This window comes from Theobroma cacao, chromosome 3 (assembly GCF_000208745.1).
Source record: "Theobroma cacao cultivar B97-61/B2 chromosome 3, Criollo_cocoa_genome_V2, whole genome shotgun sequence".
NCBI lineage: Eukaryota > Viridiplantae > Streptophyta > Magnoliopsida > Malvales > Malvaceae > Theobroma > Theobroma cacao.
In genome coordinates this window covers 28,710,439-28,726,776 of record NC_030852.1, presented here as the reverse complement: position 1 = coordinate 28,726,776, position 16,338 = coordinate 28,710,439, and the positions used below count along the sequence as shown (strand labels likewise).

General features: G+C 32.3%; 2 protein-coding genes across 4 annotated transcripts; both read left to right on the top strand.

Annotated features, from left to right (window-relative positions):
* LOC18605557 (transmembrane ascorbate ferrireductase 1) lies at positions 1,201 to 9,806 on the top strand. 3 transcript variants are annotated; one of them, XM_018117537.1, is made up of 6 exons: positions 1,201 to 1,645; positions 1,731 to 1,933; positions 4,643 to 4,691; positions 4,797 to 4,996; positions 5,340 to 5,589; positions 9,640 to 9,806. In XM_018117537.1, the coding sequence occupies exons 1-6, from the start codon at positions 1,492 to 1,494 to the stop codon at positions 9,687 to 9,689; spliced, it is 906 nt and encodes a 301-aa protein (XP_017973026.1). In that variant the 5' UTR covers positions 1,201 to 1,491; the 3' UTR covers positions 9,690 to 9,806. The 3 variants fall into 3 exon arrangements, with proteins under 3 accessions (XP_017973026.1, XP_007038677.2, XP_017973027.1); XM_007038615.2 differs by lacking the exons at positions 1,201 to 1,645; positions 1,731 to 1,933; positions 4,643 to 4,691; positions 4,797 to 4,996; positions 5,340 to 5,589 and adding exons at positions 6,271 to 6,691; positions 6,768 to 6,952; positions 8,686 to 8,734; positions 8,840 to 9,039 and having other exon boundaries at positions 9,390 to 9,806; XM_018117538.1 differs by lacking the exons at positions 1,201 to 1,645; positions 1,731 to 1,933; positions 4,643 to 4,691; positions 4,797 to 4,996; positions 5,340 to 5,589 and adding exons at positions 6,707 to 6,952; positions 8,686 to 8,734; positions 8,840 to 9,039 and having other exon boundaries at positions 9,390 to 9,806.
* LOC108661368 (remorin-like) lies at positions 10,026 to 11,429 on the top strand. The gene is made up of 4 exons (XM_018117593.1): positions 10,026 to 10,411; positions 10,725 to 10,806; positions 10,909 to 10,990; positions 11,118 to 11,429. Exons 1-4 carry the CDS (start codon positions 10,378 to 10,380, stop codon positions 11,319 to 11,321), a joined length of 402 nt encoding a protein of 133 aa, XP_017973082.1. The 5' UTR covers positions 10,026 to 10,377; the 3' UTR covers positions 11,322 to 11,429.

Genomic DNA, 16,338 nt, shown 5'->3' with positions numbered 1-16,338 from the left:
GATCTAACTTTTTTTTCTAGTTTATTCATCTCTTAAAAGTAGAAATTAAATTAAACAAAAAATTAGAGAAACTTTTTAAAAAATAAGCTAATTTTTTTCAAAGAATAAAATTTTAGAAAAAGATATTTAAAAAAAGCTCCAGAAAGGAGTTTTCTATTTTTTTTTAAAAAAATATGCTTCTTTTTAAGAAAATTTTTCTTTTTATTTTAAAAATATCCTTATCTATTAAAAATAATTTCAACATTATCTGTTTTCATTTTTATATGATTTATTATTAATTATAAATTTGATGTTCTATAAAAATAATTTTTATACTTTGTATAAATAAAAAAATAAAATTAACTGTTTTTCATTTTGAACGAAAGAATTTGTGATTAATAGAAAATTATTTATTAAATACTCTTTATATTAATTTTAATCAAAATTAAAACTTATATAAATTATTTTATCAAGCAACTTATTTATTAAAAAAAACTTATAAAAGTAAATTTACCAAACAGATTTAACTTAATTTTAAAAATTATTATTTTTTATAAAATTTTTATAATAACTTTTAAACTAAACAAAACTAAACCAAACAAGCTCTAAATCAAAACTTTTACCACATAATTGAGTTCGAAATTAGCTTAGTCGGTATGTACATAGACCTTATTACGACATCCATTGTAAAAATTGCTTCTCTCTTTAATCTTTATCCCTTTTTAACCAGGCCAAAATATTAACGCAGCACCTTTACAATTTCTTACCATAACCGTAATTAACACACCATAAACATGCTTTATCCAAAGGCCATCCAACACCAACAAATCATACTATATCTATATTAATTAATATGAAGGAGAAACTAGCGGTAATAATAGTGGGACCCGGATACTGATAGGCATTCAAGACTGAAAAGAATAAAGTGGGGTCCTTCACCGCAACATCCAACGGAACCGACAACAACTTGGCCAATCTTTTCCTTCCCCTCACCAATTAGGGTATGAGATGCTAAGCTAAGAGCTTGCTTTACTAGAAATAAGATTGGATTGCTGTTGATTTTGATCCCTATATTATGATGTCATACATGACTTCACCTCTACGTGATTCCAATCCATTATCCATTCCCTCTGGGCCTCTGCAAAATTTTCCATCACAATACTATCGTACAATAAAAAGTATAAAGACGATGTTGTTTCCAGGCCTTCCTTAAAATGTATTTGTTAAATTTCAATGGAATCTTAGGACTTGAAATTCAAACATAGAGCAAAAGGAAAAAAGGATCACGAGGTGGTCGCCTGGCCTTGCGCAAATCAAAGGCAATACGACGTTACTTGGATTGGTTACAAAAGGCTGGAAGAGGAGATCAGTACTACTACACTTTTTGTAAAGTTGCCATTGGATGATTGAAATTGAACTTCGTCTCCTTATCATCTGAGATTTATGCAGCTTTTGTAAAATGAATATTTAAGGCGTAGGGCCGGGGGCCTAAGTGCAGCCCAAGGTAGGAGGATGAGACACGAAGCCACTACGTATGCAGGCAACACGAAACTCCATCAATCCATTGAAACCCACGCCACGTGGCATCAATCCAAGAGAATCAAAGATCTCCATCCAACGGTCCTTATCTCCAGGAACAACTGGTTGAAACAGCAGGACAGGAGGCGTAAGCCAATTCGTCAAATCTTGAAATGATATGATTATAAGGTCTTTTCCTTCTTTTTTTTTATCAAAATCTTATTGCTGCGCAGTTTTTGATTCACTCTGTCGTCTAAAACAGCTAAGAAGAAGAAAAACAGAGGGTGAGAGAGAGATCATGGCGATTACAGCATTGTATTTGACTATTGTGCCGCACGCGCTTGCGGTTGCCGCTGCTGTTATCGTATTGGTTTGGTGCATACACTTCAGAGGCGGATTAGCTTGGGATTCTTCAAACAAAAATCATATCTTTAATGTAAGTTTTTAGTCGCCCTTTTATTTCTTCTTCTCTTTCTTCTTTTACGGTGTGTGTGCAGGGGCAGAGCGTCTTTTTGCATGGTCTCAAAATTTTTGAAAATTTTTATATATTATATATTTTTAATAATTTTTTATTAAATAATTAATATAATTTAAAATAATAAAATAACTTTACAAATTTTATTTAATTTTATTCAAATTTTTAAAATATTTTTAATTTTTTAAGTTACTTCACTTATTTTTTTATCTTATATTATAAAATTATAAAAAATAAAATTTTATTTATATTATTATTATTTATTTTTTAATTATATTTTATTTACTCATATATTTTAAATTTTTACAAATTATCAATTATATTTTTTTTGATATATAGATTATATTTCCTACTTGTCATAATTTTTTTTTGTTACGTGAATTTTATTTTTAATAATTTTAATTTTTAAAAATTAAAAAATTATTATATATGTAATTTTCAAATATAAATTTTAGTGTTGCATTATTGATTGTTGTTTAAAATTTTATTAATATATTATTTTTTATTAATCTTAATTATATAAAAAATTTATCTTAAATATTTATTTTTAATGTGCTTTACATTTTATATTTAGTTGAAAAGAAATTATCTTGAGTATAAGAAAAAATTATTAATTTTATATATCGTATTGAACTATTTATACTTTATGTATCATAATTTAATATTTAGTATTATAAACTTAAATATAATAAAATAAAAATATAAGATATTGATTACATTAGTTTTTTAATAATTTATATTGAGAAACTTCAAAATAAAATAAATGATAAATTTTTTATAAATAATTTAATTATTTATATTAAAAAGATATTACTATCATCGAACAAAATTTTTTTAAAATATTATTATAATTTTTTTATTTTTTTAATTTATATGTTATATAAAATTATTATATATTATAAATTTTTTTATTATTAATAATTAAGTTCAATATATTAATTATAAAAATTTTTAATTTTTATTTTTCTTAACTTTTGACTTTTTCAATAAAAATTAATTAACTCCGTTCTTGTGTGTGTGTGTGTGTGTGATGGGAGGGTGTTCTATCAATTTTTTCCTTTTTTTAATTTTTATTTGATTTTAACAACTAAGTTATGGCTTCCAGTGGAATTTTGCTTGGTTTCTGGATCTCTGTTTCTCCTCTCGGATTAAATCATTGATGATATTCTTTTGGTTTGGGACTTTGGGTGATTTCATTCACCCAACCCCTGTTCATGTCCATCAGAAAACTCATGGTCCTTTGGCTGTTTATATTTGAGTTTGACGAATGGAATTAATAATTTATACAGTAGAATACAACTCTACCCCCACCCTATCATATATCTTTTCCATTATTTAATAGAATCTTAAACTTTAAGCACTAAACTAATGAAGGAGAGTATTGGTTTTGCCTTTTTCCAAATTGGCACTTGGCAAGTTGTTTCATTCTTTAGAATTTCATATTTGATCATCCCTTTTTTGTTGCTATGGGTACTGGATGCCTGTCAATTGTAAATTGACATGGACGCATATCAATTTTCCTGTAAATTATCTTGATCATTGCCAGGCTTTAAAGTCTAACTAAATATATCTTTATTGCCCAGTGAACAATTCTTTGAATGATAGATCTCCATTTGATTCCCCTAGAAAGAAATACTACAACTCAATTTCTGTAATCAACCCTAAACTTGTTTGCTACTTGAAAGGTTCGAATTCATATTCAAAGAGGCTGCTCCGTAAGTATCACTAAACAACTTGGTAGGTTTGTTATTGGGCAATTGAATGGGGGCTGGAGCATGGGCGTAGTTCTAAATTCCCCTTTGTTGTGGCCAAATTTGGTGCTGCGTGGTCAATGTTCATCTCTGCAAAACCATGCATATTGTATTGGTATACTTACCCACGTGTCTATCGTGTGGAAGACCTACCTACCCTTCTTTAAAATTAAATTATTATTATTATTATTTTGGTTATCTTTTGCCTCCTTTTTGGATTTTCTGTATAAATATCAGAGAACTTTACAAAACATTAATACCCTGCCACGTGGTTTCTGATATTTTCAGAATAAATAATGTCGAGAGGAGCAAGTACGATGGGAGACTTGATATATTCGAATTAAAAACTTATATAAATTTATGATTATGGGTTTAATTATGTCATTAGTGAGGTTTTTATATTTATTATATAGTAGTATTATACATTAAACCGGGTATCCACCTACTCGCTTCGGATTTAACTAATTAATTGAGCCCTCAAATTTATTTGTCACATGATTTCCGTGGATAGGTTTGTTTGTTTCGGACTTACCTAAGCTATCACTCTCTCATGCTTTAGCTCTTTTGCAGTGTCCAAAAGAGGGAGGAGGAAAAGAAGAAAAAACAAATTGAAGATCAATATAGTAGTATTTTGAATTATAATTACTGGCATTCCAAATTTTTCTCATTGTCTGAACATTTAATATTTTGACTGGCTTCTTAACAATGTCTCTTTCATGTTGAATGCACCAGGAATTTTGACATCTAAGTGTTTGTTTCTTCGGTTTCTTTGAATAATATCAATACCCTTATGAACATAATAAGAATCCTAGAATGATTTACCCCTTCTTAACGTAATAAGGAAGCAAAAAGGTGAAACATTTCGGGCAGTCCTTAATTATTGCTGCAAATGTGCCTAACCATTTTACTCTTTCTGCAGCTCCATCCTGTATTGATGTTGATTGGCTTCATCATCTTGGGAGGTGAAGGTAATCCAACACACCTTTTCCGTTGATAAAAAAATATATTGCTTCTGAATTTCGTTTTCCCGGATTGAGTAAACTGAACCATGCTCCAAACAACACACAATGCAGCCATTATGAGCTACAAGTCATTGCCTCTGAGTAAGGATGTGAAGAAGTTGATGCATCTTGTGCTCCATGCCATTGCACTAATTCTGGGCATTATTGGTATCTATACGGCATTCAAGTACCATAATGAGAGCTCAATAGTCAATCTCTACAGCTTGCATTCTTGGCTTGGGATGGGAATCATTGTCCTTTATGGCATTCAGGTAATAGAATCACTTCATTCCATTAACTTTTTTAAACCTGTTTTGCTGATCATTTCTTTTCTGGAATTATTGTAAAGTAATAAGCTATACAAGTAGGGGTAGAGCACACATGGGTTTAAATTGGTCTTATTGAAGCCCATATGGAAGAGTTAGGTTGCCGTTGAGCAATTGGGCTTGGTCTGACGAATTATGTGGTGTGGGTCCATTTGCTCATACATAACACTCAATGGATTTTTCGTTTTTGTTTTCTTTTGGATATCACACTCCATGGATTTTTGAGCATGATGAACGCAATTGTTCTCTTTTAGAAAATGATGTTGAAAGGGAAAATGTAATTTTGCAGTGGATATATGGCTTTCTCGTCTTCTTCTACCCTGAAGGATCAGCCGGGTTAAGAAGCGAATCGCTTCCTTGGCACGTACTGCTGGGACTGTTTGTATACATCTTGGCCGTTGGCAACGCCTCCCTTGGGTTCCTGGAGAAGCTTACATTCCTTGAGAACTCAGGCCTTGCTAGACATGGTGCTGAGGCATACCTTGTAAACTTCACAGCCGTTGTCACAATATTATATGGAGCCTTCGTAATATTTACAGTTTTAAATCAAAACTTTTACCGCGTTAGGTCTTGGAATTGAGTTCGAAATTAGCTTCGTCGGTATGTACATAGACCTTATTACGACTTCCATCGTAAAAATTGCTTCTCTATTTAGTCTTTATTCCTTTTTAACCAGGCCAAAATATTAACGTAGCACCTTTACAATTTCTTACCATAACCGTAATTAACACACCATAAACATGCTTATCCAATGGCGATCCAACACTAACAAATCATACTATATTAACATGAAGAAGAAACTCGGGTTAATGATAGTGGGACCCGGATACTGATAGACATTGAAGACTGGAAAGAACAAAGTGGGGTCCTTCACCACAACATTCAACTAAGCCGACAAAAACTTGGCCATTATTTTCATTCCCCCCACCAATTAAGTATGAGATGCTAAGCTAAGAACTTGCTTTACAAGTAATAAGATTGGATTCCTATTGATTTTGATCCCTATATTATGATGTCATACATGACTTCACCTCTACGTGGTTCCAATCCATTATCCATTCCCTCTGGGCCTCTGCAAATTTTCCATCACGATGCTATCCTACAATAAACAGTATAAAGACGATGTTGTTTCCAGGCCTTCCGTCAAATGTATTTGTTAAATTTCAATGGAATCTTAGGACTTGAAATTCAAACCAAGAGCAAAAGGAATAAAGGATGACGAGGTGGTCGCCTGGCCGTGCGCAAATCAAAGGCAATACGACGTTACTTGGATTGGTTACAAAAGGGCTGGCAGAGGAGATCAGTACTACTACACTTTTTGTAAAGTTGCCATTGGATGATTGAAATTGAACTTCGTTCCCTAATCATTTTAGATTTATGCAGCTTTTGAAAAATGAATATTTAAGGCGTAGGATAGGGGAGGTAAGTGAAGCCCAAGGCCCGAGGATGAGACACGAAGCGACTACGAATGCACGCTACACGAAACTCCATCAATCCATTGAAACCCACGCCACGTGGCATCAATCCAAGAGAATCAAAGATCTCCATCCAACGGTCCTTATCTCCAGGAACAACTGGTTGAAACAACAGGACAGGAGGCATAAGCCAATTAGTCAAATCTGGAAATGATATAATTACAAGGTCTTTTCCTTTTTTTATTTATTTATCAAAATCCTATTGCTGCGCAGTTTTTGATTCACTCTGTCGTCTAAAACAGCTAAGGAGAAGAAGAAGAAGAAAAACAGAGCGTGAGACAGAGAGAATATGGCGATTAGAGCATTGCATTTGACGATTGTGCCGCACGCGCTTGCGGTTGCCGCTGCTGTTATGGTATTGGTTTGGTGCATATACTTCAGAGGCGGATTAGCTTGGGCTTCTTCAAACAAAAATCTTATCTTTAATGTAAGTTTTTAGTCTCCCTTTCTTTTCTTCTTCTCTTTCTTCTTTCATGTTGTGTGTGTGTGATGGGAGGGTGTTCTATCAATTTTTTCTTTTTCTTTTTTAATTTTTATTTGATTTTATCAACTCAGTTATGGCTTCCAGTGGAATTTTGCTTGGTTTCTGGGTCTCTGTTTCTCCTCTCGGATTAAATCATTGATGATATTCTTTTGGTTTGGGACTTTGGGTGATTTCATTCACTCAACCCCTGTTCATGTCCATCAGAAAACTCATGGTCCTTTGGCTGTTTGTTATTGAGTTTGACGAATGGAATTAATAATTTATACAGTAGAAATACAACTCTGCCCTCACCCTATCATATATCTTTTCCATTATTTCATAGAATCTTAAACTTTAAGCCCTAAACTAATGAAGGAGAGTATTGGTTTTGCCTTTTTCCAAATTGGCACTAGGCAAGTTGTTTCATTCTTTAGAATTTCATATTTGATCATCCCTTTTTTGCTGCTATGGGTACTGGATGCCAGTCAATTGTGAATTGACACGGCCGCATATCAATTTTCCTGTAAATTATCTTGATCATTGCCAGGCTTTAAAGTCTTCAACTAAATATATCTTTATTGCCTGGTGAACAATTCTTTGAATGATAGAGCTACATTTGATTCCCCTAGAAAGAAATACTACTACTACTCAATTTCTGTAACCAACCCTAAACTTGTTTGCTATTCGAAAGTTTCGAATTCATATTCAAAGAGGCTGCTCCGTAAGTATCACCTAACAACTTGGAAGGTTTGTTATTGGGCAATTGAATGGGGGCTGGAGCATGGGGCTAGTTCTAAATTCCCCTTTGTTGTGGCCAAATTTGGTGCTGCGTCGTCAATGTTCATCTATGCAGAACAGGGGCTGAAACCATACATATTATATTGGTATACTTACCCCCGTGTCTGTCGTGTAGAAGACCTACCTACCCTTCTTTTATAATTGAATTCTTTTTTTTTTTTTTGGTTATCTTGTGCCTCTTTTTGGCATTTTCTGTATAAATGCCAGAAACTTTTCGAGAACTTTACAAAACATTAATACCCTACCACGTGGTTTCTGATATTTTCAGAATAAATAATGTTGAGAGGAGCAAGAAGGATGAGAGACTTGATATATTCGAATTAAAAACTTATACAAATTTATGATTATGGGTTTAATTATGTCATTAGTGAGGCTTTTATATTTATTATATAGTAGTATTATGCATTAAACCGGGTATCCATCTACTTGCTTTGGATTTAACTAATTAATTGAGCCCTCAAATTTGTTTGTCACATGATTTCCGTGGATAGGCTTGTTTGTTTCGGACTTATCTAAGTTATCACTCTCTCATGCTTTAGCTCTTTTGCAGTGTCCAAAAGAGGAAGGAGGAAAAGAAGAAAAAACAAATTGAAGATCAATATAGAAGTATTTTCAATTATAATTACTGGCATTCCAAATTTTTCTCATTGTCTGAACATTTAATATTTTGACTGGCTTCTTAACAATGTCTCTTTCATGTTGAATGCACCAGGAATTTTGACATCTAAGTGTTTGTTTCTTCGGTTTCTTTGAATAATATCAATACCCTTATGAACATAATAAGAATCCTAGAATGATTTACCCCTTCTTAACGTAATAAGGAAGCAAAAAGGTGAAACATTTCGGGCAGTCCTTAATTATTGCTGCAAATGTGCCTAACCATTTTACTCTTTCTGCAGCTCCATCCTGTATTGATGTTGATTGGCTTCATCATCTTGGGAGGTGAAGGTAATCCAACACACCTTTTCCGTTGATAAAAAAATATATTGCTTCTGAATTTCGTTTTCCTGGATTGAGTAAACTAAACCATGCTCCAAACAACACACAATGCAGCCATTATGAGCTACAAGTCATTGCCTCTGAGTAAGGATGTGAAGAAGTTGATACATCTTGTGCTCCATGCCATTGCATTAATTCTGGGCATTATTGGTATCTATACGGCGTTCAAGTACCATAATGAGAGTTCAATAGTCAATCTCTACAGCTTGCATTCTTGGCTTGGGATGGGAATCATTGTTCTTTATGGCATTCAGGTAATAGAATCACCTCATTCCATTAACTTGTTTAAACCTGTTTTGCTTGTCATTTCTTTTCTGGAATTATTATATAGTGATAAGCTATACAAGCAGAGGTAGAGCACACATGGGTTTAAATTGGGCTTATTGAAGCCCAAATGGAAGGGTTAAGCTTAGGTTGCCATTGAGCAATTGGGCTTGGCTCTGACGAATTATGTGGTGTGAGTCCATTTGCTCATTCATAACACTCAATGGATTTTTCTTTTTTGTTTTCGTTTGGATATTACACTCCATGGATTTTTAAGCATGATGAACGCAATTGTTCTCTTTTAGAAAATGATTTTGAAAGGGAAAATGTAATTTTGTAGTGGATATATGGCTTTCTCGTCTTCTTCTACCCTGGAGGATCAGCCGGGTTAAGAAGCGAATCGCTTCCTTGGCACGTACTGTTGGGACTGTTTGTATACATCTTGGCCATTGGCAACGCCTCCATAGGGTTCCTGGAGAAGCTTACATTCCTTGAGAACTCAGGCCTTGCTAAATATGGTGCTGAGGCATACCTTGTAAACTTCACAGCCGTTGTCACAATATTATATGGAGCCTTCGTAATATTTACAGTTTTCGCCAAGGCTCCTTCCGAAGATGACAACAGCTATTCGGCTATATAATTTGATGTTATATCCGTATCTATGTATTGATGAATGGATATATCTATTGTTTGTATTTCTAGACATAAATTTGTGATCAATAATAGTGGCAATTCAATAGACCATTATTATGATTTATTCTCTAAGCATGAGATTTGCATTATGTTATATTTGGAAAATTTAAATTAGAATCTTCTCGTGAGATATAATTTAATTTATAATCATATTTTTTCACGCTCACAAAACAAATCTCTTTATTTAACAGTTCATATGATCTAAAATTTAGTATATTTTTCAAATTTTGATGAGCTAAAATAGAAAAAACACGTGTAATTATGATAATAAAAGCTTTGTTGTAATTGTTTCCTAAGGTGTAAATCTCTATATACAAAAAGGAAATACACATCAGCAGTGACCGCTTACTTAAAATGTCAAACTATAAACGTATGGTAGAAATTCTATTTGCTTCAGTATGATAATTTAGAAATTATTGTTACACGTGAATCATGAGAAAATTGAATTTGGGTTAATTGATTTTAATCTGCATGCATGCCTGTTTTCACCTGTGATTACTAATCATAATTGTTCAGTTTAAATCTGTCCACGAACAAGGCTGATAAAAGCAGCAGAGAGTCTCCTACAACTTTCTTTTTCATTCCGCCATCATTCCATCGTACGGAAGAAAATCAACACAAGTGAAAGAAAACTGATGGAGAGTTCCAAAGGTTCTACAATGGACAAAGGTATAGTTCCACTTATTATAACCCTTCTTTTTTAGGTCAATATTTGCTCCAAAACCCAAAATATAAATATAAAAAAGGAGAGGATGCAGGATTAATTACTTCCCTCTCCCTCCCCTTTAAAAGTATACCTCGGTTTGGATTTTTTTTAAAGCTTGTAGAATTCTGGTACAATGCTTGTTTCTTTGTCTTTTATAGTATATTGTTGTTGGATTTAAATACAAATTTTAAAAAATCTAAACAAAGAAATTCGTTTGGCCAAATGATGTTTAACATCTGTAAGCTTACTCTGGGAATTTCCCTTCTTTAATGTCAGAGCTTCAAAGAATTAATACACAACAACTCGAGTCGAAAATTAACGCTTGGAGAGAAAGAGAAAAGGCAAAAGTAGATCACAAGTAAGTAAATTGATTACATCTAGTCTGAACCCTGTAATAAGGATTGTGGGGGGGAATGAAGTAATTTAGCCTTTTATAACTTAAACAAAACTTATTGAACAGAGCGGATCGAAAGATGGCTGAAACTCAGTCCTGGCAGGAGGAAATGAAAGCATGTAACGAGGCCAAATCAAAAATGATTGAGGTAAAAGCTACTTTATATAACTATTTGAATTCTCTTTCTCCCCAACTTGTTTGCATCAAAAACATAACCAAGTAAATATAAATATATGTCAAAAGTTTGTGACATGAAGGTTGTGTATGATGATCAGGTAAGTGCAGAGAAACTGAAGAAACTGAAAATAGAACAACTGAAAAATAAGGAAGCTCAAGTTCAGAAGACGGTAGCAGAGAAAAAGGCATCCATCGAAGCTCAACGTGAGAAAGGGAAAATTGCCATTGATGACAAGGCTGAAAAGTATCGTGCCACTAATACTCTTCCCAAGACCTGTTTTGGTATTTGTAAAAAATTATAACTTCTTTTCAACAAAGACACAGGGGGGGAGTCATTACCCTACTGGATTGAACTAATTTAAATAAACAGAATAATAATAAATCAAATGAATTGGATCTTTTTAACTTAATACCATTGTGTAGAGCATATGATTAGGCACTGGCTTGTGCTTGTTTGCACGTTTTTAATCAATGGAAAAAAAAGGTTTGGACTACGAAGTGTCGCATTCTATTCATATGTGCTGGAATATTATGTTCGGCAATAGGACTATCACTGGACATATATGATAATAAAATAAAATACTCTTATTTTTTTAACTTTTACTTATAATTTCACAAAAATTTATTAATTTTCAAAATAAATAATTCATTTCAAACATATAAATAACATTAACAGATAAATGTAAAATGTCAAAAATACCTTTATTCCTTTTACCTTTTTTAACTATTCTTTTTATGTAAGCTGGCAATGCTCCTGATCGGTCACCCCCCACCCCCGCACTCCCCAAGGAGCACAAATCTGACGCTCCAACTGCGAGAAGAGGTAGGGGATAAGTTATTTTTTAATAGAAAAAAATTAAAAATGAAAATTTATAGTCTATATAATGTGATAATTTTGAAAATTAATAAAAGATAAAATTATTCTTTTAACATTTTCACGTCATCAAATTAACGAAAATATTAACGATTGACTAACGGCTGAATTTATATATTTAATGAAAAATATTTTTGTAAAACGGATTATTTATTTTAAAAATTAATAGATCTATATGAAATTATAACTAAAAGTTAAAGAATTAGGATTTTTTACCCATAATAATACTAACAAATTGTAAAACGTTTTCTTATAACATATTTACATGATATTTGGTTGGTTATATCAATCACCATACCTTATTACCAGATTCTATTTACTAAAACATGTTCCTCGCTACTACTTGACAGTGGACTCCCATCTAGCAGTTACAAGTTGCACTTTTCCTTCCAAATAAATGTTTTAATATTTAAAATTTTTAACTTGTTTAATTTTTTTATATTAAAAACATATTTACATTATTACAAAATTTACAAAAATAAAAAATAAAGTGTGGGTCAAGATGAGAAAGCCCAAACGTGGTTTGGGCTTTTCTCCATTGCAAATGGGTTATCGTTGCTAGTATCTTAGTTCCCCTTCACAACTCGCATTGGTATGTGGCAAGAGAATTGCTACGATGAAAAAGAACTGGAGATGGTGCCAAAATATTGGCTGACAACGTCAAGAATAGATTTTCAGTGACAGCGATTGATTCGGACAAATTCCGCCTTCTATGGACCACGTGTCCAAGTGAAAACCCAGATTGTGAATCTAACGCTGCAGAATCATTAATTATCAAATAGACAAGTCACGTGGCGGTTGTTTGTTTGATTGTTAAAATCCCTCTCATAACCGCCAAGACACTTTAGCCTCATTCCAACCAAAATTATTTTCCCTAAATCTTTTATTTTACCTTTGAAAATTTCTATTTCATGTAAAAAATAATAAAAAAAGCCTCTCCATATCATACATATCTATTTTGTTTTAACGTTTTTTACTTAAGTTAAAGTTATTTATGATTGAGTCAGCCTCAATTCATTTAAAATTTAAATTCGGATTTTGACTCGATCTTACTAAAAAATTTAAATTTATTATTAAATACTAAAAAACTATATATTAGATTAAGTATTTTTAAATATATTCTAAAATTAAAATTAAATAAAATATTTTATTAATAAAATAGATTCAAGACTAAAATATATGTCTAACTTTTGACTCGGTTGGATCAAGCCTATGAACCTAACAGGGAACCCGACACATGAAACCTTTTACCTTAAACTTCTTAAAGGATACAACATAGCTATTAATTGAAGAGTTATAGGGAACATTTATTTAATTTAAAGGAATCAAGAATATGATGTGATTAAAGAACAATTGTGTAATAGGATAATAATTTTAGGACTAAGGGGGGGGGGGGGGAGGTTGAGTGTAAAACTTAATTCAATTAGTGTTTACTCTTTCAAAGGCTAACTCAATTAGTTCATGTACTAAGATAAATAATAACCATCATTTTCATCAATCATTACAAAATAAAAATGTCTTATGTTACTGACAACTAGGCTAAGTTGCATAACAGTTGTAATTTATTGCAACTAAAACGTTAATTGCTTTATACAAGGAACAAAAAGATTTGCAATTTAAATACAATGTTAATAAATTGACATTTGACAAGGATACTCAAAAGTTTTTCTGCCGCTCTAGATAAGGCATTGCAGTGCACGGTGGCCACGAATAGCCATTGGGTGCTTTCGTGGATTGCCCACAAAGACATTGCAATCACACACTTCTTGGAAATTGCCTTTTTGTGGGGATCCGATCTTGCCTTGTTCATGCTCATAGACCTATGGCTATAGCCTTAAGATAACTTAGGCATCTTGTTGGTTGGAAAGTCCGCCATGTAGCTGACATGACAACCCATGCTTTTTTGCGATAAGGAAATCCAATTTCACAAGCTATACCAAAGCTATAATCTGAATATAAGCCCCCGTTTAGACTTATCAAGTTATAAAAAAGTGATCAAGCCAAACATAATGGAGATATTTGAAGGGTAGAGGAATAGGAGAAAAAGCAAATGTAAGCTCAAAACTTAGTCTAATAGATATTGCAGAACTCATCAAACTTGAAGCTTTTAAACCCTTTAATTATTTACTTTGAATGGATCTACAGTTAATTAAATTTTCAATAATATGATTATGCATATTATATTACTAGTAGGCCCATCGAGAAATCATTCATATGGATGCTAAAAGCAAGAGGTGCCTATGCCCATTTCTATCGGTTTATCACAACATTCTACACTATACAATATAATTAATTAAATTTGTGTATGCCATTGTTGTATGCTGCCAATTGGCAACTTGGATTTACAATATTGTAATTTGCGGTTTCTCTCGTTGCAACGCTTAATCAAATTCCAGCAAACAATAAAAAAAAATTGTGTAACTTTCTTTCAGCACGACAACTACAAGGGAAATTGTCATCGTGTCGTAGCGTAGACGAAAGCTTCCAGACACTATTAATTTTAGGAAGAAAACATCAGAGAAATATTCCACTCTGAGAAAAATAGGAGGCAGAACCTACAGCTGACAAGTAACTACTGCAGCAACTTACCCAGGTGGGCAGCTTGTTTCAATGATTTCATTCTCTAGGTTTACATGACAAAATTAAATCACTTTAACTATAATTCAAAACTTGCCTTTATAGGTCTAGAAATGGAAGATTAACAAAAGCTTTGGAAAAGTACATCAACTGATTTGAGAGTTGGACAAGTTAAAAGGAAAAATTAAATTTGTTGTGGTAATTTATATAATTCCATCCATAAGAAATACGATATTCTCGAATTCTTGTTAATAGTTTAAGTTTTTATCACATCCATATATATATATATATATATATATATATATATATATAAACATCATAAAAAAGTCAGACAAACGAAGATTTTTAAAAGCACACTGTACTATTATTTTATTTTAAATTATAATATTATATATCTAGACAGATATTATTATGAATTGTTGAGCTTCATGTTAATAACTTGCTATACAAGTTATATTTTTTAATTTTGGTAGTGAATGGAAGAGAAACTTCCAGTAATTCATCACCTCAAAGCTTCTATCTTAATGCAAGGAATTTTGAGCATAATACAATTTGATATTGCAAAGTATTTGGAAACCATCTTGTTTTTTCATAAAAGAAAAAAAAAAAAACCCAAAGTCAAATACCCATATCCATCAAACTATTTGATCAACCACTTTCTGGTTTTTATGCCGTGAGATTTAGTGCTCTTACAATGTTTCACAACTTATATTTACAGTCAAGAAAAGAAGGTTGCTTTCTCAATCAAGAAAAAGAGTTTCAGTATCTTGGGGCACAAAGAAATGTTTAAATTAGCCATAAATGCATTTTTTTTGTAGTATGCACTGAAATTTCCCTCTTTATCATGACGACATCTGTGAATATGTTGGCATCTGCCACAATAAGAATGTTTTCGCTGTCGCCCTCATTTCATCCACGGACCAAAGCTAAAATAAATTCGTTGAACATTTCAATTGCTTTAAGATAAAATAAATGCCAAAAGTTATAACAAAAAGGAAGACCAAAATAAATTTACAGTGTATTAAAGTTTAAATACGTTTCGTAAAATAGTAATTATTAATTTGTGTATTGATACGGGGAAGAAAATCTCTTCACTTGGCTTGTTTTTGGCAGAAGATTAGGAAAACCCCTTTTTAAGGCCAACAGATTAGAAAAACCTTTGCGGCCTTTTTCTAAAGTGGGATACGTCCTCTTTGTTTATTCTCCTTTAAGGAGCGTGCTGTTTACGCCGTTTTGTTGTTGGCTGAGGCGTTCCCTTCTCCAATATCTTTCGGCGTGCCTGCGTTTTCAAGAAGATTTGCTCGTTGGGGTTAAGTCTCTTATTGTGAATACACTTGGTAGTTTCGGTTGGCCCACAAAGATACCGTCTCCACCACAAAATCGAAGAAAGAATGCACGAGAAGAATCTGAGGACATAAACGTAATCTGGCGAATGAATCTGTTGAGGCAAGATGCAACAAATTGCTCCAAAAATACTTAATATTCTATATATTACAAAGGATAGAATCTTTATTCTTTTTCTTTTCTTGGAATATTTGAATTTCAAAACGTTTTATTTGGTTGAGAATGTCAAATTATTTTGAAAAACTATTATTGATTTCATCACTTTTATCCCAACATGTTTAATCTTGTTAAAATAGTAATAATTTACTGATTTGATTGTTTAATTTACCCATAAATTGATAAATTTTCACCTCTTAAATGTATGGAATAAGGTGCACAGATATTTGAAATAAAAGCGATCAAATAAGTTGGCTCAATGATGGAATTTTCTAATAAAAAATAAAAAATCTTCAATATTGCTAACAAGAAACGAAGATATCTATTACTTTCATATCAAGTTAACACATAGGCTATTAAATAAATTT